Source organism: Kryptolebias marmoratus, linkage group LG8, assembly GCF_001649575.2.
Source record: "Kryptolebias marmoratus isolate JLee-2015 linkage group LG8, ASM164957v2, whole genome shotgun sequence".
NCBI lineage: Eukaryota > Metazoa > Chordata > Actinopteri > Cyprinodontiformes > Rivulidae > Kryptolebias > Kryptolebias marmoratus.
This window is the reverse complement of record NC_051437.1, coordinates 20,937,146-20,960,622: the sequence shown is the minus strand read 5'-3', so window position 1 is coordinate 20,960,622 and position 23,477 is coordinate 20,937,146. Positions and strand designations below refer to the sequence as shown.

Below are 23,477 nucleotides of genomic sequence, written 5' to 3'. Positions count from 1 at the left end.
TTAAGTGCAGAACAACAAGACTGAGAAACAGCTTCATTCCAGAAGCTGTAAGACTCTCAAACTCCACCTCTTCACACACACTGCATTGACACTTTCAAAGACACTAACACTCCACACTAAGACACTTTATTTGCACTTGGACACTTTATCTTTTTACCTTATCTTTTTTTATGTTTATTTTTTTTTTCCTGTTTTATATTTTTAAATTTATATTAGATGTAAGCTGGGACCGTGGTTCACAATTTCGTTCCACCTCATGTACCACATGTGATGCGAATGACAATAAAGTCTCCTTGAATCCTTGAATCCTTGAATCCTGCCGGCTCAGATGATGATGACAGGGACCTGTACTCAGAGTATAAGGAGTGTTGCTGGTCATCACATTTAGGATGAACACTAAAAACAAAATGACCTGAAAAGCAGCCCCGTCGGTGACACGGCAACCTGGCCCAAGCTGTCCACCAACTGTAATGAACAGATAACACATTTTAGCAGTTTAATCAACGCCTGGAGAAAGACTTTCATTTTTTAAACAGAATTTTTCTGAGGCGTAAGCAAGACCGACAAAATGTATTATTCTCATTATAGCAGGCCTGTGCCAGCAAATGACTAAATAATGCTGTCTTTTTTTAAGTTTAGTTGTTTTTAAAATAAATGTTTTGTTGTATTGACATTGTAAGGCAATTATAAATTATTAGATTACAGCATCGCAATCACTAAATAGTTTCTCAGTTTTTTTTCCTCCTGCTGTTTTTTCCACTGACCTTGAAGTGGAGCCTGAGTGTTCACAGCTTGACCAATCTTTGGCATCGGTGCGGGCGGCTCGGTGTGGTTCTGCAGCCTGCTGTGCCGTGCCATCCCAACACCTCAAACAGTGTGAGATTACTCCCTGAGGCAGCAAGGTCTCTGATAATTAAAGTGGAAGGTGTTGAGCCACATATTCCGAGGCAGAAACGTGCACTTCTAACCCGTGATCACAAGGCTGATCGTTTTTCTCTGATGATTTTTATTTTAAAAAAAGAGGAAAACTATAAATTGGTCTCTCATTTGTCGAGACTTTCATTTTTAACTCCTAATACTTTTCTCACTTCATTATGAGAATGCAACCATGCAGCCATCTGAGGAAAAACAGATAACTTTTCTATTCAGAGAAACATTTTGTGCATTTCTTTTCTGACAACATCTCCAGTAAAGAGGTCTGTTTTGTGCATTTGAAATGAGTTTAAATATCGCTTCTTGCTTGAATAATTATCGTCACAAATAAAGCACAAAACGCATGATCTTAATGTCACGATGCTCTTCCGCTTCACCTCAAACATGCAACACTTGTTCTATAATCCTGTATGTGTTTAGGATTACGGTCTAAGCTTTTATCACTCATCAGTGATCTCACAGAGCAGAGCTCAGCACAGATGGATCATCGAGATGGGAGATCGCAGGTGCCTGACGTGAGGATTTGAGCAGGAAAGTGAAGGATTTCAGACAAGGACTGACGTGACTGGCAGAAGAATCTCGCAGCTGCTGACGCACCGTCCACCTGCAGCTGAAGATAAATACAGCCAACAAGCAACTCCTGTGGCTTCAGAGCAGAAGAACACAAAATGTGCCTCAGAACAATATCAGCTGTAAATGTGAGCAACTTTAAGCGTTTGGTGAGAATCACAAGTAGCCTGACATTTAGCTGGGCTCTCAAAGTTATTCAGAGTAAAGAGGAGTCTCGCTTAAAACTTTACCTAAATGCTATTATTCTGTAACGATAGGGATGGCAGAACCTGGCATTTAATTCTACAATGTGTCATTTCCCTTAAAGCTACATTATGGAAAAAAATCTACTTTGGTTGAAATTTAAAACTTTTCTTCTTATTTTTTTTTTACTTGTAATTTGATATTCCCAAAATAATACCTCAACTGCCTCTAAGGGATGTTTAATTGGGGATAAAATAAATACAATTAAGTATTAAAGATTTAATTTTTAATAGATAAAGCAGCTATAATCGTTATTATGTCTAAATTGTCTTGGCTCAGAAGCTGTTAGCTCCCATCCAGCCCTACCAGCTTGTCACCAGCTGCTGAGCAACACTGCAGGCTGAGAATATAATCACAGAACCACTGAGAGCCCACAGGTAGTTTTTTCTTTTTTTTACTCCAGCTGGCTGCTGAGCTCAACAGAAATTGAATCACTATAACTGCAGTGTGTTTTAGTGTATGAACTTCTTTATTATTTTGGCAGGAAAGGAGCACAACCCTATAGTGTAGAGAAGAAATCAACCCAATACATTTAGTCCAAAACATTATTGTTGCCAAAAGTTTGAAATAAAAGGTTATCTATAGTAAACAAACCCCTGATTTATGTTGAATTCAAAGACTCCTCATTTCGCCAAATGGGCTGAATTCATCTTTAAAGCCGGGAAATGAAAGCCATTATATTTTCTGCTATTATAAAAGTAATAAAAGTTTGTTTTTACTCACAACTGGAATCAGTTTAATGATAACAAACAGATGTGGAGGAACACCTGAAGCCTTTTTTTGTTTGCTTTAAACATCAACAGCTGATGAGGCTGAAGTCTAAAGAACACAGGAGTGCATTTTAAATACAGGCAAGTTTCTCATCTCTGCCTGAACAACAATTAATTCTACACAATAAAGTACATTTGCCCGTATTTTACTAAATGTACCAATTCACCACCTCCAAACAAGACTTATTTTGCTCTTCTGTCATGAAATACAACCAGAAAGTCTTCGAGAAACTCAGCTGCCAGTCAAACAGACAAGCTCTATGGCAAAACACACCAAAGCCACAGCGAGAAACTACATAAAAAGAATTTTAAAAAAGTTTGCATCTTCAAATCATTCGGGAAAAACAAAACATTTCTTGAGACAACGAGCAAACAGTACACACCGGTTCTGCTGCACCTTTTTCTGTTAGAAAGTTTGAACTCCTTTGTACTTTTGTTATTTTTAGACAAACATCAAGCTTCATTTCTTTTAAAGCACAAAAAGGTTCATCACAAGTGACAGTGCACCAAATCTGACCTCTTAAATGACGCGTATCATTAGCCCATGATTTGCTTGAAACTGTGACACCTGTGTGGTGCAAAATAGGGACAATATTTGCTACTATAAAGGTATGTTAAGCTTTATTATATCATCTTTGTATCATCAGACATGGTGTCTGTTTTATGGTGTTTGCCGTCCCGTAGATGAACATGGGAGAGTTTATATCCTGGATCACTGGTCCTGAGTCTTCCCCTAATGGTGCCTTCTGACTGGAAGGATGAAGAAAAGCACCATAAAACATTTAAACACGTCACGTGTTCAAAATGATCTCCATGTGAGGCAGTCTGTGCAAACCAGCACCCAAACTTTTTCTTACAGAGGAAAAAGCAATGAGGTGGAGAAGTTGCAATAAACCGGAACCTGCTGACTCCTCCACCAGTTCTCGCATTTATTCAAAGGTTAATAGCAGCTGGAAACTTCCAGTTCTAAGGAATGAAGCAGCAAAAGAAGAGGAGAACTGTAAATTTTTCAGACTATTCCAGGACAGGAGTACCACGGTTTCCTGCTGAAACTGAAAGGGCTGCAGTGACAGTATTTTTTTTTTCTGTTAAGAGTTTTGAATAAACCTGGAGAGATGTCAACTTGACAGAAACTTTTGTCTCTCCTATACCAGCTTCACTTATACATTTCTACAGATTAATTCAAATATATGTATTTGTACACTTCACAGTCTGGATGGGTGGATGGACACAGTAAGAAGCTTTTTTTCATGTGATTTGAAAGAGATTTATCTCGTAGAGCAAAAGGTTTTTATCTCCTGTGAGGAAAGCTCAGCCTGCTGGTGCAGATGGATGACCTGCATTCATCTGTGATTAACCTGTCAATAACAGGCCTGGTCAACACATATCAAAGCAAATTAGATAATAAGTTCCCTGCAACATATATATATATTTCTGTTTTATGGTTTCATAACGTTTCTTGTCACACATAGACTTTTCCCAAACCAAAAATCCACAGCTACGTGAATGTTATGTGAGTTATTTTGCAATTAATACAAAAATACTTCAGGGAGGCTGCTGGAAAAACACTATGTTCCTAAAAACTGTTGTAAATTTGTGATAAGTTAAACCTTTTGAGCTCCAAGAAAGAAGATACTCGAGCAAAAATCCACTTACTGAGATAAAGTACTATTCAGCAAAGCAGCAAAATGCAGTCAGGCCCCTGCAGGGCCCCAACATATTTGATGACTCTTAAACTTAACAAAATGTACAACAAATTGCATTATTCCAGCACACAAAAAAGGCCTTTAAGTCTTTTAAACAGAAAAGTGTGTGAGTGTGTATGTGCATTACAAAGTATTGCAAAGAGTGATGATGGTCTCCATCAGAAACTGGAATTTTTTTCTGCTTGGATCGGGTGTTTTAAAACTCGATTTCTTTAACTAAGCTACAAGATGAAGATAAGTTCATTTTCACCCATCAACAGTTTTCATCAAAAGCAAAACAGGTACATTTATGAAAGAAATGAGCATCTCTAAAAATAAAAATAAAAAACTTAATCTATATCTGAGATATGTAAAATTAAACAAATTTCATTAAAAAGAAATGTAAATTTTGTCTCACAACAAACTTTCTGCAACGTGACTCCTTCTGCATGATTAGCAACAGCCGCAGCAGAAAGCTAATCTCCCCTGCAGGAAACCCAGCCGGGTAAAGAGGTGCGAGGAATCTGCGAGTGTGCTGGAACCATAACATAAGTGGCAGAAGGAGAGGAATTAATCACTTCAAAGAAGACCAAAATATGTGCTACACCTGCAGTAGTCATGCATTAAAACTCCAAATCACATTCACCCTCCTGAGCACAGGTTTACCAACCGTTTACTAAGGGTATTAAGAGGATAGAGGCCAGATTTTTCAAAACAGAAAACCTGTTTACTCCTCCGGTTGTCTCTGAAGGTTATAATTTCACAGGGAATGGACATACACCTTCGTTTTTATCTTATTTTTCAGACGTATTGTGTCCAGATCAAAGGTGAACTTATTTCCTTATTTCATACTTTAGTTTCTCAGTTGTCAGCAGCGATGTTCTTTATGTGGTTTATAATTGCTTCCTATAAGGGACTGTAAGCTGCAGCAATACGTCAGTTATTTTAAGCATTATTAAAAAATAAATTATAACTGAAAGCAATTTACCTAAGGGTTGATACCAGCTTCAAACAGACCAAAATCCGAATCAACAAATAAGAAAATGCACAACCTAATTAGTGTTTGACATTAATCATGTTACATGCTGATTAATTTTCAGACTGACAGGGGGGCTTGCATTTCTGCAAAGTAGGTCAAGAGATAATAGGAGACATGAGTAAAGAGAAAGCTTTTGTTGAAATGTGGTAACAGCAGGAAGGTGAACTGAAGCCATTATAGAAAAAAAACATAGATTTACTGTGTTTTTTGCATGTCTTACCATGTGGAAAACTACACTCACTGACCACTTTATTAGATGCTCATGCTCAATTGCTTGTGAACCCTAATAGCTAATCCTCCAATCACATAGCAGCATTTGGGCATCTAGTAGTTGTGAAGACAACTTGCTGAAGTTCAAACCGAGCATCCAAATGGGGAATTTAAGTGACTTTGAAGATGATGTGGTTATTGGCTTGTCTGAGTGTTTCAGAAACTGCTGCTCTACTGGGATTTTCACACACAACCATCTCTAGGGTTTACAGAAAATGGTCTGAGAAACAGAAAATATCCAGTGAGTGGCAGCTGTGTGACGAACAAACATCGTGTTGATGTCAGAGAAGCATGGGCAGACAGCAGCAGAATACCACACGGGGTACCACTTCTGCAAGCTCAGAACAGGAAACTGATGCTGCACACAATGCTGCTCCACAGAATTGGACAGTAAGAGATTGGACAAACATTGCATGGTCTGATGAGTCACAATTCACTGGAGTCTGGCGGCCTCCACGGTCACCAGATCTCAGTCCAACTGAGCATCTTTGGAATGTGGTGAACCAGGAGATTCACATCATAAATGTGCAGCTGACTAATCTGCAGAAACTGTGTGATGCTATCATGTCAGTATGGTACCCCAATGTAATCAACATTGGGCTGCTGTGGCACCCTTAGCACCCCCAATTCCCACAGCCTCAGGTGTACCTTATAAAGAGGCCGGTGTATGGGACTGCATGGGATCCTATGGATATGTTGAAAATGTTCCATTTTCAAACGGAAAACATGCAAAATGTCTATTTTAATTTCACATGTTTGCACATGTGAAATCATGTGATTTTTCATGCGTGGAGTTCACCTGCTTTTTGTTTCAAGTCCACTCAGGAAACACATGCAAAACATGTTTTTCACCTGTGTTTCACAAGCTAATTTAATGTGTTTTCACGTGTGAATGTGCTCAAACTAGCCATTAACTTGCCACTTCTTTCAAAACTGAACTATTTGTCCACACTGAGCTCATTCAAAGAGCTATCTGCAACAGGTAAGATATTAATTGGTCATTACCATTCCACAGTACTACATTTTAAAAGAGCTGAACTATCCCTTTAATGTCCTTAACATTAGGATGTATTTGGCAGCACACTTACACTCGGTGGCTCAGAGGAAATGAAATCCACTTTATTGGTGTAAATTTAAAAAGTTACAGCCATAGAAAATTGGGTTTTAATTGAGTACTTTAACATTTTTAAGTCACACTCGTCCAACAAACAGGAGCTGCTGAGAGATTTCTGGTGACACCGCAACACTAAACACAGCATAAATCACAGCGCCAGTGGGGAATCAGAGACTCGTAGCAGGCTTCTACACCTGGCACTGCCACGTGAATTCAATTCATGAGAAAGAGGGGGAATAAAATTCTGTCAAGTGTTTATTCTGCCAGAAAACCACCAGAAGGTTGTTAATATTCAAGTCTTTGGGCTTGTGGAATGGATTTTTACTCTGCAGGATGTTGCACACAGGGACTCTGAATCCAATGATGGGTGACAGGCAAAGATAACAAAAATTAAATAAATAAATAAAAAATCCTGACATAATTGCTGTTCTGATCCTGTGGATCAGCAGGGCTGTGGATTAGTCCTCCAACAACTATGGAACAGTATGTAATGTTGCTAAAAATAGAATAAAACATCCATCTCTTATATACACAGTTTGCAGCTTGCTCACTTTCTTTGCCCCCCCCCCCACTCCTCCCTCCCACCTCCCCCCTGCTTCTCTCACACATCCAAAATCGCAGCCTTGCAGCACAAGCTTCAAAGAGCATAGATAAGTTAGTGTAGCGCAGGACCGACTGCAATTTATCACAACACATACTTGCCATGATAATGTCATTTTCACAAGCAGAGAGCAGCATTTAGGCTTAATTCAACCAGAACCCTCACCTGGACTGATAAATGGGTGTTAGAGAGAAGAAGCTTCAAAGCTTCATTGCGTTTCTTTAAGTACTCACTACATTAAGTTATAACAGTGAGAGTAAAAGTGCAGAAAAATGCCATTTGGGAGACGAGGAAAACAAATGCACAGGAAGAAATGCGCATGCAATTTTTAGTATGTGATAAAGTGCCCAAATAAAAAGCTTAATTTGCTGCCCAAAAGTCTCAAGAGTGAATAACAGTAACTGATCATTTTTCATCTGTAAAACAAATCTTACATTTCTGGCACTGAGAAAGGCCAGATAAAGGCCACTTTTTTTCCAATTACAAGGCAGTTACCTAAAGGGAAGGCATTATTTATTAATGAATGAAAGAAAAGAACAGTAGATGCTACAACTCAGTGTTGTGCATCTGCTTCTGCAGAACTAAGACATGCAGAAAAGGGAAAAGGTTTTCAGACTTACTGGAGTAAAATGACCTTGCTGTGCAGATGCTCGCATGTAATCACCTAAATCTGTATTAAATCAATGAGAAATTAAAATTCAGCTTGACATTTTGTCGGCTGGAGCCAAAGGCTGCTTTTTTCCCCTCCGTAAGTGAAGCATATTGACTCCTTTAAAAACTTCCCTGAAGAATATTTTGAAACAGATTTTGTCGTGCTGTGAGTGCCAATCCTGAGACATAAACAGCAGGTTTTAAAGCCAAGAAGAAACTGGCAGAAATATTTAAATGTTACAGATAGGAACAGAGCCAGAGTTTGAACTTTTCAATTCAAATATATATACATATATATATATATCAAGATCAATTTAAAGGCCGAACATTCCTTAAAGGAATGCATGTCACCCGCCACCTTTAATGCTATAGTTTTAAACTAAGATCATAGTTTTGGTCACCTTCTAAATGACCTTATTAGCAATCTGACGCAATATTGTGAGATCTGCTAGAGCTCAGTTTGTTTTTTAAGGATGACTCTCAGCTACTACCGCGTTAAACTTTCACTCAAGATCTGTAAAACTGACTGAGTTATAGCCATTTTTCTGAAAGCTAATGTCAATTAGCCAACTCCAAAGCCTAATTAGTTGTAGATCTAAGGGCAATGATTACTTTCTGACCGTTTCAATAAAATGCACCTAACAAACAATCGGGGTTGACTCCAACAGGTAGAGCCCACAGACTTCTCCTGACCTGTTTAAGGAATGACTCTCAGCTACAACCACGCCAAGTGGCAGCACGATATTTGTAAAACTGACTGAAACATAGCCAATTTTGTGTTTGCTTAGATCAGTCTGCTGTGCCAGCCATCTTAAATTGGGTTGAATCTAAAAGTTAATGAGTTGAAGAGGTGCATCCAATGATTATTTCCTGAAAGTTTAATTAAAATCCGTCCAGTGGTTCATGAGATATTTTGCTAACAGACCATGAGCGCACACAGACACAAGTGAAAACATTATTGTCCACCTATGGCAGCGAGCGATAACAAAACAAGCAGCAGTACTTTACTGCGTGTAAACCCAATCGTGAGGAAGTGTAATCAGTTCTTCATTCTGCTCAAACAGCTCAGGAATTGGACAGAAATGCCCTCAGTAATTTCCTCCTGTTGGTGATGACTTTTCTTTCAGTCCCGTGGAGTGTGCAGTCAGGCTGAGATCAAAGAGATGGCGAAGAGTGAGCCGCCGCCTGCCTTCACACACACATGTTCACACCTGACATCGCTCTCGCAGCCCATCAACGTTAACACGCTGAGGCGCCACACCGCATTACTCCAGGATTACGGCGTAAATATGAACACAAAACATTTCAGGAAGCCAGAGCGGAAAGAAAAGGGAATTGGTGTTTTGTTTTTTTGTTTTTTCACGGGTGACAAATTATTGATAGGAGAGGCGACAGAATTAAACAAGCTGAAGGAAGTGAGTGGTGAATCAAGCAGAAAAAAGACAAAAAGTAGGACACACTCAACTGTTGCTTAAGTAAACACCTTCCTTACATAACAGGACTGTTGATTTTTTTTGTCTACTTTAAAAAAGATTGATTGCAGATGACCGTAATGGCATCTATTAATCAGACTTTCCATGCAACAAATCACATTTCATAAGATGTTTGCTTCTCTGAATATTAAGACTTACTGGCTTGCATGAGCTGACCCTGCCGCCCAAACACCTGGGAGAAAGGGCTCCGGCTACAGGTGAGTGTCTCCTCCATGGTTGTGCTCCTGTGGGAGGGTGGGGGGGTGGATCAGGGACTGGTTCTTCTCTGAGCAGATAAAGTGCACTGAGGGTCAACCTCAATCGGAGCAGCCTTTTCTTCTGCTCCCCTCTCTGCTGACTGCTATTTGCCTTTGATGCCTCTTCACGACCTCTCCTCCGCCTTTTCCCAGTGATGTCATTCACCTCGCCCGTCAGCTGACTGCAGATCAGTGGCTCAGATCAGGAGCCGCCGCGTCTTCTCTTCAGCTGATGGGAGATCTGTGTGCCGAGGCTGCTCTCAGCCTGCTCATTAGTGCTCTGGTGTGGCTCTGCTTCAGATGGAGAGCGCAGCGTGAACAAAGCAAGAGAGAGAAGCCTGCTGCAGAGAGAAGACACACGCTCTACCTCCTGACAGAGGGAGAACACAGATAACTGTGTATGTATGCAAATGTGTGTGCACAACCACCATTACACTGTGGCTTTCTAGAAGTGGTTTGCTCTTTTTTTCCCACAACTCTCTGACTCCTCCGTGATGACATGAAAAGCATCACTGGATCTGCCTCGGAAAAGAAGACTAAAACAAATTGGGCAAGTTCACAGAAATATGCACTGAAAATTAATTCCAACGTGTTCAGAGTTTTGGATTCGGTGCACACTGTAATATTGATTTTGAGAGTTAAATGTCTAACTGCAAACCAAAAAGGAAAGCCGAGAAACCCTTTTCTTTCTCCCCCTTTCGTCCCTGCAGATCCATACTTGAGGATTATCTTCCAGAAATAGACAGAGAAAGCGTCTCTTTTACATTCTGTCAGGTACATGCAGGTTTAATACCTTGGGTTGCTTGTACAGGCAGAAAATATATATAATACACCTTCACAAGTAGCACTCAAAGCAAAACACTGATACTAAAGAAAAATCAGCTGAACCGCGCACACGAAAAAAAAACAGTTTTAAAATAAAAGGGGCCACTGGATCATTAAAAATGGATCCACATTTTTTATTAATGTCCTTGTTGAGATGTCTGTTCTGCTCCCACATGAGCAGCATTGCAGGCAGAGAAAAGAAAAAGCTGCTCCAACAAAATATATTTTATTCCGACATTATATCACGGTGGTGATGTTACTGCTGCAAGGAGTGAAGGGTAACCATCTGCACGACACTGGCATGTTAATCTTCACCTCCTTCCAAGTAACCAGACGCACTGTAGGTGAACATGCAGTGTTTGAATTATGATTTTTATTCACATTACTTCTATCGAACCAAAGAAAGAGCCACCTATGTATTGTGTACGAGGCATGTCACGAATGTTGCCCTGAGTTTCTCCAAGTCATCTTTCACTAACTGAACCGTCTGGATGCTGGAAGATGTCATCATCTGGTGACATCTATGAGCAAAACCCAGGAGTAACACCTCCATCCTCTTGTTTAAAGAGAAAATTTATGGTTGGGTTTGTGTCTTTTGGGGAAGCTGTTGGTGGTTCTGAATTAAATTTTTTAAATGAACATAATTAAAAGTGGCGCCCTCCTTGAAGGAATGCATATCGCCCGCTGCCTTTCATGCCAGAGTTTTAGACAAAGATCATCTTATCATGAGAAACTATTGCAGAGTATCTGTTGTGAATGACTGTCAGCTACTACCACATCAGATTTTAGCTCAGCATCTGTAAAGCTGACCAAGTCAGTTGGCTGCGGCAGCCATTTTGAATCAGGTTGACTCCACGCACACACTCTACCATTTCTTTTCAGAAGCATAACGTAATCACTTAGACCCGCACACCACAGCAGCATTTTTGGTGTATTTTGACAAAGAGTGACACCTCACAGATGATGATTTGTCCGATTTGCAACTACAACACTACAAATCAAAGGTATTACCACCATTAGGATCAAATCAGTGGAGATATTCTGCCGATTAGGGTTGCAGGATTATTACCTGCAACTCTTCAAACCCAGAAGGGAAATCTGATCAAATTCTGCGTCTGCCTTGTTAGTTTCAGATCAGAACTGAAATAGTTTGAGCATGCTGAAATTAACAAGGAGGAGATCAAAGGTTTCTCCCGCACACTTCTGAAATAGATCTTTCTGTTTAATTGTGGATCATTTTTAATCTTGTCCTCACTTCTCATCACAGCTTCCTGGGAGAATTCAGCGTCGCCCTGGGCTAAGATCCCACACTGGTTTGTGCACACAAATGCAGCATCACAGTTCAACGTTCTTCCCCGAGCCTCTGACTGAACATCATCCAACAGGCGTTAGAGGGCTGCTTGACACCAGCTAAACTAAAACGCTTTTAAACAAACGTCCACAATAAATCCAGTAAAACACCACATCTAACACCTTCTTCTGCTCCTTGCAGGATTTTCTACCCTAAATGTTCAGTTGGGGTGAAATTTATGTTCTAGAGCTTGGAAGATGTCAATAGAAGAAAAAAATATATATATAAATATATATATATATATATATATATATATATATATATATAAACTTCCATATAAGTTCAAACCACTTGTGTTCATTTATTACAAAAGTGCTAAAAGGTTCTGCAGAGTTAAGGTTTGAGCTTCACCAGAGGGGAGAACAAATCCAGGAGCCTTTAAACTGAGCACAGCGTAAATTAAAGCAGCTTTTTACCTCACCTGCTGCTGTAGCTGCTGCTGTAACTGCAGCTGCTGTAGCTGCTGCTGCTACTGTAGCTGTAGCAGCTGCTGCTGTAGCTGTAGCAGCTGCTGCTGTAGCTGCTGCTGCTGTAACTGCAGCTGCTCTAGCTGCTGCTGCTGTAGCTGTAGCTGCTGCTGCTGTTGCTGCAGAGTCGTGTGGATCTGCATTGTGTTCTAGCTCGGGCTGGAGCCATGACACAAGGGGGATGAAGCAATTAAAGCGATATGTCAGCGTCCCTGACACGTTTAGGGCTTTTACGTAATACTGAAGAATCATTAAAAAATCTCTTTCCCTTGGATGCCTGTGTACTTTTTTTTTTTTGCCCATAGTAATAAAAGATTGTGCGTAGCTGCCAAAATTCCAATTAAATTTATGCTCACTGTGCTGCATGTTGATGAATAATTACTTTCAGGCAGAGATTACTTTTAGGCAGTTAATGATTTGACTGAGAGAGTGTGCTGATACCAAACAGCACATAAACCTGGCCACAGCAGAAAGGAAAGAAAAAAAATGTTGTATTTTGTGTGGGCGTGGGTTAGATCCACATTCAGATTAAATTTAAATAGACTAATATTGACTGTTTATTATTGTGAAAAGTCCATTTCTGACAGGTTTGTGTTTAGTTTATAGATGAAATCACATGAAGATTTGTTGTCAAGTTACCCATATAAACGCCAGCAATGTTACAGTTATGGGACAAATCAGTACAAATGACTCTATAACCATTTTATCAGTAATGTTAACTATACTTTGAATAAATGTTGGCTACCGTAACCTTGAGGGTTGACCTCAAAGCTATAAACCCTCAAATAACTGTTTGTTACTAAGAAGAGAAGAGAAAGCCTTTACTAATGAAATTGGGAGCTCTGCTCATTGAAACTGTCAGAAAGGTATAATGAAAAAGTAAAACTGCGTAATAAATAGTTTAAGTGTAACAATCTGGATTTAAAGGCCCACATCTTACCTTCAGGCCAACGTCCATAACTCACTGTGTGAGAAGTTAATGTTTTCAAACTAATTAAAAGCGCATTTAAATGTGCTGATTCAAAATTATTTCATCTTTATGCTACTTCTTTATTATTTTAAGGACTTCAAGTCAATTTTAAATGATTTAGAGGCAGATAGATCTGACTGTAGGGGTTATAAGTTACAATCCACCTCCTGTTAGAATCTCACCCACAGAATGACTTTTAGTCTGTTTCTAAGTATGTACTTGTATATTGTTTTAGTGATTCTACTAATGCAAGTCTTGAGTCTTCGTTATTTTTTAATAAATGCTGAAAATAAGTAAAAGCCTAGTCTTCCTTGAAGGAATGCATATCACCCTCTCCATGAGTTTTAGACTTAGATCATCTTATTAAATGTGACAGTAAGGGATACAGTGAAGAAACTCACAGAACACGTTTAACACAAGAAATCTCCATCTAAAAACCAGGAACAAAAATGTGATCAGAAACCTAAATATAGTAAATAACTTGAAACTTCTAACACAAAACCCGAAATCTCAGGTGAAACCTTTCTGTGTGGGGTTTACATGTTCTCCCCGTGGGCGTGTAGGTTTCCTCCAGGTATTCCCGGTTCCTCCCACAGTCTGAAAACACGCACGGAATTTTTTAATACAAAGATAAATAGAAATTCTAATAAAAACTACAACATGGGGAGGCAGCCTGGAAATCCAGACAGAGCTGGAGTTCAAAGAGCAGATTGTATAAAAGGTCGCTGGTTCGGTTGCCACATCTGACCCGACTTGACTTTTTTTCTGTAAACAGGAGTTTTTACTTTGACCGGGAGTGCAGTTCCAAAACAAGCAGAGACGAACAAAATCCAAGTTAATGTTAAATACCTATGGACGTTTCCAGGGAGTCCAAAGGTCAGAGAACGCAATCCAGACAGGAGAAATAGATGTTTTTAAAAAGTCTTACTTTTTTACACAAGGACCTTGATTAAAATCATTTATGTTGCAGAAATACAAAAAGATTCTTTATTATTTAGTTTTATATTAAATTTAATACATCCATTAAATTCATGCTTTGATTTGATTAGCTCATTTATCTAGAATACAAACTTAAAGGTCATGTCATCTTTTAGATTTTAATTTTTGTGCTGTTAGCTCAGTCCTCCTTCATTTGCAGTTTCACTGAAGGAAAAAGATTTTTAAAAAGTCAATCTTGAAACTGCTGTGTAATTATTCATTGGTTTCCTGGAGATCAGGCTACAGGCTGCAGCTTCACATATTCCTGCATAAAACTCTGCATTTACCAAAAGGTTGGGAATGTAACGCAGTGGCAGCGAGCTGAAATCAGAAGCACCGTTTTATTTTCCCAAACAGAGTCAGCGTGGATGTGATGCCGTCGTACATCCTGTCACCGCTCCGAGTGTGGGAAGAGACTGCCACCACCTGGCTGTTTTAAGACTGCAGCAGCACAGATGATGACAATCACCCTTTTAGTTTACGAACGCGCACACAGGAATTAGTTTCAAACAAAAGCGTCACACCAATGTCACGTGTGCTTTTAACATTCGCCATTTATTTTTAACATCTGCTTGAAAAAAGAAACAAAACAAAAATCTTTTAGTGCAAATCATACAGAAGAATCAAAGACTGATAACATGATTTTAAATTATTAATAAATATACATGAGACAATTTACACTTCGAAATGCTACAAGCACTTTTCACAGTTAAATAACAGCCTCTCAGTCCATCCTGTACATCCAACATGTTGCAGTCAACTAAAGGAAAATTACCAGCAGGGGCTGAAAAGGCAAAAACAATAGTAGTACCATTCAACGGATACAGACACTTGTCAAGTTTTCTTTTGACAAAATTAATAAATCAATCTCAAAGCAAAAAAAAAAAAAACTACCCTGTGTAGCACAAATTCTTAATCGATTTAGTTCTTAAAAAACTAAATAAAACAAAAAAAATACTATATATGATTTGTGACACTGTGCAACGAACATTTTCCTCCCCAACAAAAATTACCCCCGATGTTGGCTGAACACATCTCTCATCAAACTTAGACCCCTGTCAGAAGCTAGAATCACAAATGAAGTGCTTTTATGACACAGATGAAAAAGACTTCAACACAAAAGTACTGACAGATTATACTTCTAATCACTGTGTGAGGGGGGGGATAAAACACCACAAATTAAAGGTTTAATGAGCATCTGTAGGAGGAGGTGCAAAACAAAAGCAGCAAAACAAGCTGGACTTTAGATGAAATGCTGTGAGTCCAGACGGTAACTGGCTCTGCTGACAGAGCAACCAGCTTCACAGGAACTGAACACAGGACTTTTCTTTGGGCTTGTAGTGCAAAATGCATCAAATGCAGGTTTCTCAACCGGAGAAATGCTGATTTACGGTGGCCTGTAAAGCCAAAATCGAGTGAATAATCATCCACTTGTAAGAAATCTGGTTAAATTTGCAAATTTATTTTAAGAGAATTATGGTTTTATTTAGTTAAAGCATCAAAATGAGTTTTGTTTGAGAAACGCTGACAAATGTTACAATTTTTCACCACTTTCATGCTAAATTTAGCCATGTCAGAATGATCTGATGGCACCTACAGATCATACAGGGGCAGCCGACGCAAAATGAAAATACTGCAGCATTAAATTTAGTAAACGTCACATTCATAACAATCATGAAAATATACTTTCCATCATTACAGTAGCTAACCAACAAATTATAATGCCATGCGTGGCAGGACTTTTAACAGGAACTTTATGGGCAGCATGGTGTTACTTCTCCTTGATTCTGTGACAGTGAGTTCAGAAACCATTATCTTTATTTCTATTTTGGTATGTGAGACATGCCTTCCATGTGCTTAGAGTAGTTACTGTTAGCAAATCAAAGGTTTATGACCAGATTCTGTGCTGAGGACCTGACTGCGTCAACATAATCCGTCTTTAATCAGTGCAGCTGCAGTAGAAGCTCACAGACAGCATGCAGTAAGAGTTTGAACCAAAAGGCCACAAAGAACTACAAATAAGAACAAAGTGCAAATGCATGCCAGAAAGTGACCGCCATGTTCTCTGAGCCACCCCGCAAGTAGGAAATGAGCTGCTCAGTCCTTCCTACGTCTTTTCAAACCTATAGCAGTCAGATTAACTTCAAGTGCAAGTCCAAGCCGTAAATAGAGCTAACACAACAAAGGAAAAAAAAAAAAAAACTCTCAAAGTGTCAAGTTACTAAAACGACATTCACCCACCTGTACACATTCACTCACTGCTAGCTTTTTTTTTTCTTCTTCTCTTTAATCAGTCTTGAATTTAATGTACAGTATATTGTAGCCTACAAGTCCGCTGGGTTTACAGTGTAGTTACCAGTTTCATCCCTTCAGAATAAGAGGTTCCTACAGCAGTCCTGAAAACAAACAAACAAAAAAGAAGAAAACAAGATGAGAAAGACAGAAATGTAATCTGGGTACTTACTTTATTTGTATTTTTTTATCCTTGAGATTTAAAAATGGCTGTGCTGCAATCTTATCAGTGTTTACATTAGATCACCTAACTAAAGTAAAAACTGCCAATTACCATCTACTCTGTTTATAATAATTGTACTTGTCTTGCCTTTGGAAAAACATTTATTTTACCATTATGCTCATAATTGTAACTTTAAAGGATTTAGTCTACCTGCTTATCCAGGTTGATTGATGGAGCTGTCAGGCCATCGTTCCAGTTGCCTCCTCTCGACTCTGAGTGGGAAGTGGCTCGTCCTTCTGCCGAGGCTTCACTATGGTGATTTTGATGGGAACTCCTTTGATGCTATGCTGCACTCTGCTGTACTGCCGCATGGAGGGGTTGAAAGTGCGAATGGGAACTTCTGAAAGAGTGGGCGACTCCTCTTTCGGCTGCCTGTCCTTTTTTATGATGATTTTACTCCGCTTGCTTGAGAAGACGGTCTGCACCGGCAGAACGGCGGGCCTCTTTGCAGATATAGACGTCTGCAGTCTTGTGTTATGCTGAGGAGATGATTGCTGCTGCTGCTTCTCCTTCACATGAGAAAGCCCTCTCTGCAAGTGTCCGACGTTTTCTTTTGTGACAGATATTCCGCCTTCTTTCCTTTTCTTGACTTCTTTTGGTTTCTTGGGGCAGACAGCGGCGTGTTTGGTCCGGCTGCGGCGCATTGTGAACTCCCTGCTGCAGTGTGGGCACACAAAGATTTCCTGTGGCTCAGCCACCTGCGTGGGTGACATTTTATTCGATGAAGGGACCGACTTACTTCTTTGTGGCATGACCCTTTGGACTAACTTTTTCTTCCGTTTGTTCAGTATTTTAAGCTTAATTGGCGATTCTTGACTTGGTTTGGACCTGCTTGCCTGACTGACTTTGTTCAGCCCATTTGCAGAATTAGTAGTAGAAAGCACTCCATTTTGAGTTTTTGCGAAGTGCCGTAAAGGGATGGGGTTTTTTCGAGGCGTGTATCGTCTTTTATCGCTTGCGTTGGCACACGCCAAGATGTGTTTGTGCAGCTCTGGCATATTATCAAAGCTTTTTCCACACTTGGTGCATCGAATAGCTGTGCTGAAGGTTTGTGGGATGTTGTGGGTGGTAAAGTTTGTTGCTGAAGCAAGTGATCCAGCAGGTGATCGGTTATGATAAGGAAAAGGAGGCGGCTTGAAGCTGGGATAGTGCTGGTTTATGCCAAGACGAACATCAGGCCCCTTGATTTTACTTCCATCTGAAGCCATGATCTTAATCGTCGTAAACAGCTCATCAGCAGTCACGGAAACTTCACATTCTTCCTTTTTCGCCAGTTTCTTGGGTTCCTCAAGAGGTTTGGGAACTGAAGGATTTGTGTTCACTTTAGTTGAGTTATTATAGTTCTGAGGTCTTAATTTTCCCTTTTCTTCCTCCGTGTATGAACACTGCTGGCCGGGATGCAGCTCCTCCTGATGCTGCTTCAGATTGCAAAGGTAGACAAATTCTTTTGTACATGCACTGCAAACATAAGTCTTTCCAACACCGTGGAGGCTTGATCGATGGTCGAGCAAATCAGAAGGCTTGCCAAAGAGCAGCACGCAGAACTCACATTTGTAGGGCCATTCATCAGCGTGGTCCACTGCGTGATGTCCGAGTTCCTTCATTGAATGGAAAAGCTTATCACATACATTGCAGATAAAGTTTTTGGTGAATGTCTGCTGCTGCGGATCATTTTCTGTATTGTTTGATGATTCTTCATTGGCTTTCTCAAGAGGAGGAGGAGGAGGTGAGGTTGTCGGAGGGATTTCCGACATGGAAACAGGACTGTCAGCTGCTTCTTCATCTTTTTTGGCTGGCGGGTCTGTACTACCAACAGACTCTGGGTCAGGATTTGAGTCGTCCGCATTAGGAGAACCAGATATTGCATCAGTGTTATTGGACAGAGCTACAGCTTCTGTGATGGAGGACAGAAGAATAGTGTGATCCACAGTTTGAGGACTGGGCACAGATACAATTTGTTGTTGTTCTGAGTGATTAACAACCATCTGGGCGGGTGCTGGAGGCTCAGCGGCATTCTCTTGTAAGGTAACTGCAGGAGGAACAGCACTTCCCGGGGCTTCCAGCGATATTGTACACTCGATTAACACTGTGTTGCTGGCAATGTTGAGTAAGGAATCGTTTAAGGTTACAGCTGGTGGGAAAGGTACTTGTGACACAGGACTGGATTCGACCACAGGTGGATTGAGCGCAATCTGATCCGTGAGAAACACATGGCCAGGCAGATTAAGAGTCGGGTCAAGTGGCTGGGAGAGAGTGATAATGTTTGCAGGATTGGTGGCAGCAAATGCAGTAGTTAAATCACAATCTGAAGAATTTAGTGCATTTTCTGTACAGATTACCAAGGGCTCATGAGATAAATTTGGGGTTAATACTTGGATTGGTTGGCTTGAAGGGCTGGAAATAGATGGAGGTGGGGCCAAAACTGTAATTACTGAGGGAGCATTAGGAAGGACGGTGTGTGCAACTGGAGAAGCGAATGCTATGGTGCATGGTGAAGCTGGCTCCAAGGCAACAGGGGTCAGCGAACCAGCTGATGAAGTCAGAGTACCCGGAGGTATGGCAAGTCCGTAAACAAGCCCCTCTGTGACATGTTCCAGCGGGCCCACAACATCTGAACCCGTGACAAGAGTAAAGTCTGTAACCAGGGGAGTCACAGGATTTCCCAGGTTTATTTTTTGTTCTCCAGTTTTAACTAAGGCCTTTTCCACCATGCATGTATTTGATTCTCCTTTCAAACCTGCTTGTGAAACTAAATTTAATGTCAGTTCAGATTCAGCTGGGCTCCTTCTTTGCAAACTCAAATCCAGAACAGCATCACCTGATGCCCCATCGTCATTTCTTTTGACTGTATTAGAAAGATCCAGAGGCTTTTGGTTACAAGAATTACCACCGGTGACAGGGGGCCAGCCTTCTGACAGAACAGGTTTGACTTCTGGCATGACTACAGATGGAGTTGCATCATTGTTTTCATCAAGCGATTGTTGCACAGGTGAGCTACGCTGCGCCTCAATCTGCCGTCCACTTCCAGAACCAAACTCTTCAGAATCCGGCTCTGACGTTTCTTCATTTGTTGTTAACATTTGCTGTGTCAAGCCTGTCGGAGAGCTGGTTCTTCTCTTAAACCGTCCCGTCCCAGAAGGTAGAACAGAGAGGGAAACTGGTGACGCTGGGTTCTGGCCATCTGTGATGAGGGCGAGTGTTGGTTTAAGACCCTCCTGCTTCTCAAGGAGCTGCTTCAGTTTTGGAGACAGAAATACTGTTCTTTCTTTCTGTACAACTGAAGACTCTGAATTCTGAGGGAACAGATTTTCTATTAAAGAAGAAACAAGTGATGAAGAGAATGAAGACACCACCACCTCAGACTCCAGTTCGGTTTTAATTTGTGGTAAGAGAGGCGGTGTTGTCGTTCTTCTCTTGGCCTGCTGTTGACCAGATATTTCTGCATCTGTGTTTAGAACCTGACTGATCTGGACAGGGTCTACAATCAGGGCATCCAGTCCAACTAAAGGTGAAGCTCCAGACTGAACCTCAGCCACCTCACAGTTACTGACTGTGCTTGTTGACACTATCTTTCCGTCGATGTAAAAGCTGAGATTCTCTGAAATATTGTGAGGCACGTCTAGCATGTACTGTTCTACATATTCTCCTTCATTTGTGGATGTGGATGCCAATTTCTCCTCATGCTGTGTCTGATGTTGCGACGCTTCGCTGGGTAACGGCTGTGAAATTCCCTCCTGTGACAGCTTGGTTTGCTCATCCTGCGTGAGCTCCAGTGGATCCTCGTGGACAATGCACTCATGCTGCTGGTTGTTGGTATTTGCTGTGAATATCTTCTCAGCGTACATGAAAGCATGACGCTCCTCCAATGTTCCAGGCATACGATGCTGACCACTGTGATCTCCACCCATCAAAGTGGAAGTATTAGTGCTAGAGGAGGGTAAAGTATGAACCTGCTGGACTGAATCTACTGCATTCACAGGCTTCATTTTCTCACGCTGCAGCTGAATTAGGTTTGAACCTGAAGAGCTGTTTTTGTACTCGTGTGCCTCGTTGTTCATAAAAGCATGGCTGTGCATGTGTTGTTCCAAGCCTTGTCTGCTGGTAAAGCATCTCTTGCAGTGCTGGCACAGAAAAGAGTCTCTTTCTGCATCTTGTTTTGGAGGGTTTATGTGCTCACAGCTTGTGTCTGGTCGTTCTTGTAGATCCTCGCTGTCTTCGAGTTCAGAAATGCACAAATGGGGCGAGTCGTCCATCTTCACTGAGGATGTATCTGGCTTTCTGAATGATGTCGGTCACAGGATTTTGGCAGTTTTCACTCCTGTTAAATCAATCAAGCAAATACTGACATTTAGCAAAAAGCAACACCACATATGCTCATGAAAGAACTACACCAAATTAACTTGATCAAAGTAGCTAGCAGTAAGTGCAAGTGTACAGAATTAGTTGGCTGAGAGACTGAGGTTTACATTGGCTTTAAAATCTTAGTTATGGGGTTTTGAATTAAATCGGTATTTTTAGCTTGTGCAAATTATATCTTTAGATCATAAATTCCTTAAAAGATACAATTACACTAACTGATGCAACAAGAGAGTAAATGATACTGCTGCGGGTATAAATGTAGGTGCAGCTAGGTACCCTAACAGAAAAACAAACAATTAAAACAACAAAACCTTCCAGGAATGGAAGAGCAAATTGTAAGTAAATAAAGCCTAGTTACAGAAGTTTTTGTCAAACCTTGTAAATGATTGTCTTCATTCAGCAATCCAAATGAGAAAAAGTAATCCTATTTAATTCTGTAGTAAGCAGGCTAAAGAACACCCAAAACTTTACTTTTTTAATGTTGTATTGTACTGTAACATCATAACAACCTGAAGAAGATGGTTTTTATCATGTATAAAGAACTTTGTGTTCTGATGAAAATACAGTTTTTCCAACATGATCACTATTGGAAGAATCCACACAACTGGAACAAATGAGAATAGAGTTACAGATGTTTGTTGATTTATATAAAAACTTATGTATTAAATTCCAGAGAATACTTTAAAAAATTGTGTGCATAAATTTACCACTTTAAATACTTCTCATGTTACATACATCATAAGTAAAACTGTCTTTGAATATGCAGTTAAAACATTATTTGGATTAGCTCACCATTGTAATCTTCAGTGCAGAATAGTTGTTTGTTCAGGGGTGAACAAATGCAGGTTATCTGTTGAAAAAAGAACAAAAATTGTTATTAAAATTTGATCCTAATTATTACAAGACATTGCAGAATGACGAAAAGCAAAATCTGATTGGAGTAGACAGCTGTGGTGTTGAAGCAAATGAGGCAAGTAGCAAAATATCTCGGATGATCTGGTTCCTGAATGAGCTGTGAGTTTATGCAAATCAATCTCAAGGATGTCTAGGTTGCCAGGTGACTCACTGTGATGCTGCAATGCTACCATTTATACAAATAAAATCTTGTTTCTTCATGTGAGTGCATCAAATTCTAGTAATGTGTCTGATGATTACCTTATTTACCTTTTAATTACATTCCCTTCTCAGCTGAATAAATCCACTCTCAACTCACCTGCTATCCACATAGAAACCTCAGCTTGGTTTGAAATAAATGTCTAATCAGCTACTGAAAGAAACATAAAAAACCACATAATAAAGCCTTCCAGTAAATTAGCTAATTTGGACATAAATCCTTGGCTGGCTAAAACAAAATGGCAGGCCTGTCATGTGTCTGATTTGTTATGCAGAAAAGCTAGCAAACCGATTAAATGTGCTCCAAAACAAAAGGCATCAACATCAAACTCATTTGCTTAATAATCAGATCTGTAAGCACGCCTTCAAAACATTTTTATAAAAATATATATTACTAATCTACATATAGCGCAGCTTTCAAAAACACAAGAGGCCATATAAAGACTTTTGAGTTCATATTATACACACTGCCTCCTTGTTATTTCAGCGACAATATTTTGAAGCATTCTTGTTGCACAAAAATAAAGCAGAATCGTTATTTATTTGAGTCAGCGCAATTTAGGGCCTACAGTATTGATTTATTTAAACCGCTTCTTAGTTTTCTATTTAAACCAATGCACGCCGCAACAGGCTTATATAAAACCCGCTACTCACATAATACATTTCCAACAGACGTGCTTTTTTATTTTATTTTAATTAAAAGTATATTTTATTTTTTTAAATAAAAAACCCGGTCTATGTTGCGTTCACGCGCATCCGTTTCGCCCGGTTCAGTGACGCGCCTCCGTCCTTGCTCCATTGCTAACAGCTCCCACAACACGTCGTCACATTACGCTTTGGGCTACGGAGGCTGCCGCGCTAGCTCGTCCACTTTTTAAGGTCAACCGGGGGTTTGCGAATGCTGGCGTTTAACCGTCCGCAAAACACGGGGAGCCGCTGTGAAAGTCCGTCGACGAGGCTTTAAACGTCAAGTCAAATAATCCAGGTTTTTTTTTAGGTGTCAACATATTTTTTTTTTGCTAGCTTCGATGCTAGCTAGTTAGCTCGTGCCAGAATTAAAACTAAACGTCCAACGCAGCGGTCACAACAAGCGCTGCCTGACGAGCACAAAATGCTAATTAAAGTGTCCGTACCTGCATATGTTTCCCTCCAAAGTACCGTAAAAAAACACAGGTTAGAAGTGACCCTGTTGTGCAGCTTGTACACAGCTGTTCTTAACCCCCTTAGAGTATCAACAAAATTCAGGCGTTCTGATTGGACAAAGAATCGGCAAGGAAAGACCAACCAATCAGCG

The 23,477-nt window shown here is 40.2% G+C and overlaps 2 protein-coding genes across 7 annotated transcripts in view; both read right to left on the bottom strand.

Annotated features, from left to right (window-relative positions):
- The window catches only part of kazna (kazrin, periplakin interacting protein a), a 151,592-nt gene extending 141,691 nt beyond the window's left edge, over positions 1 to 9,901 (bottom strand). For 3 of the 6 annotated variants that reach the window (XR_003039215.2, XM_017417724.3, XM_017417729.3), the window contains exon 1: positions 9,508 to 9,897. Coding sequence is in view for 5 of the 6 variants with exons in the window: in XM_017417724.3 (XP_017273213.1) it covers positions 9,508 to 9,583 (76 nt within the window). In the remaining variant the exon portion in view is untranslated. Of the gene's footprint in view, positions 1 to 9,507 lie in introns of all 6 variants that reach the window. The other 3 variants (XM_017417723.3, XM_017417722.3, XM_017417730.3) reach the window with 3 other exon arrangements.
- A 4,829-nt stretch (positions 9,902 to 14,730) lies between these two features.
- On the bottom strand, positions 14,731 to 23,477 carry prdm2a (PR domain containing 2, with ZNF domain a). Its single transcript, XM_017417721.3, has 4 exons — positions 23,317 to 23,477; positions 21,863 to 21,920; positions 16,862 to 21,029; positions 14,731 to 16,592 (listed from the first exon to the last, which is right to left on the bottom strand). Exon 3 carries the CDS (start codon positions 20,962 to 20,964, stop codon positions 16,891 to 16,893), a length of 4,074 nt encoding a protein of 1,357 aa, XP_017273210.1. The 5' UTR covers positions 20,965 to 21,029; positions 21,863 to 21,920; positions 23,317 to 23,477; the 3' UTR covers positions 14,731 to 16,592; positions 16,862 to 16,890.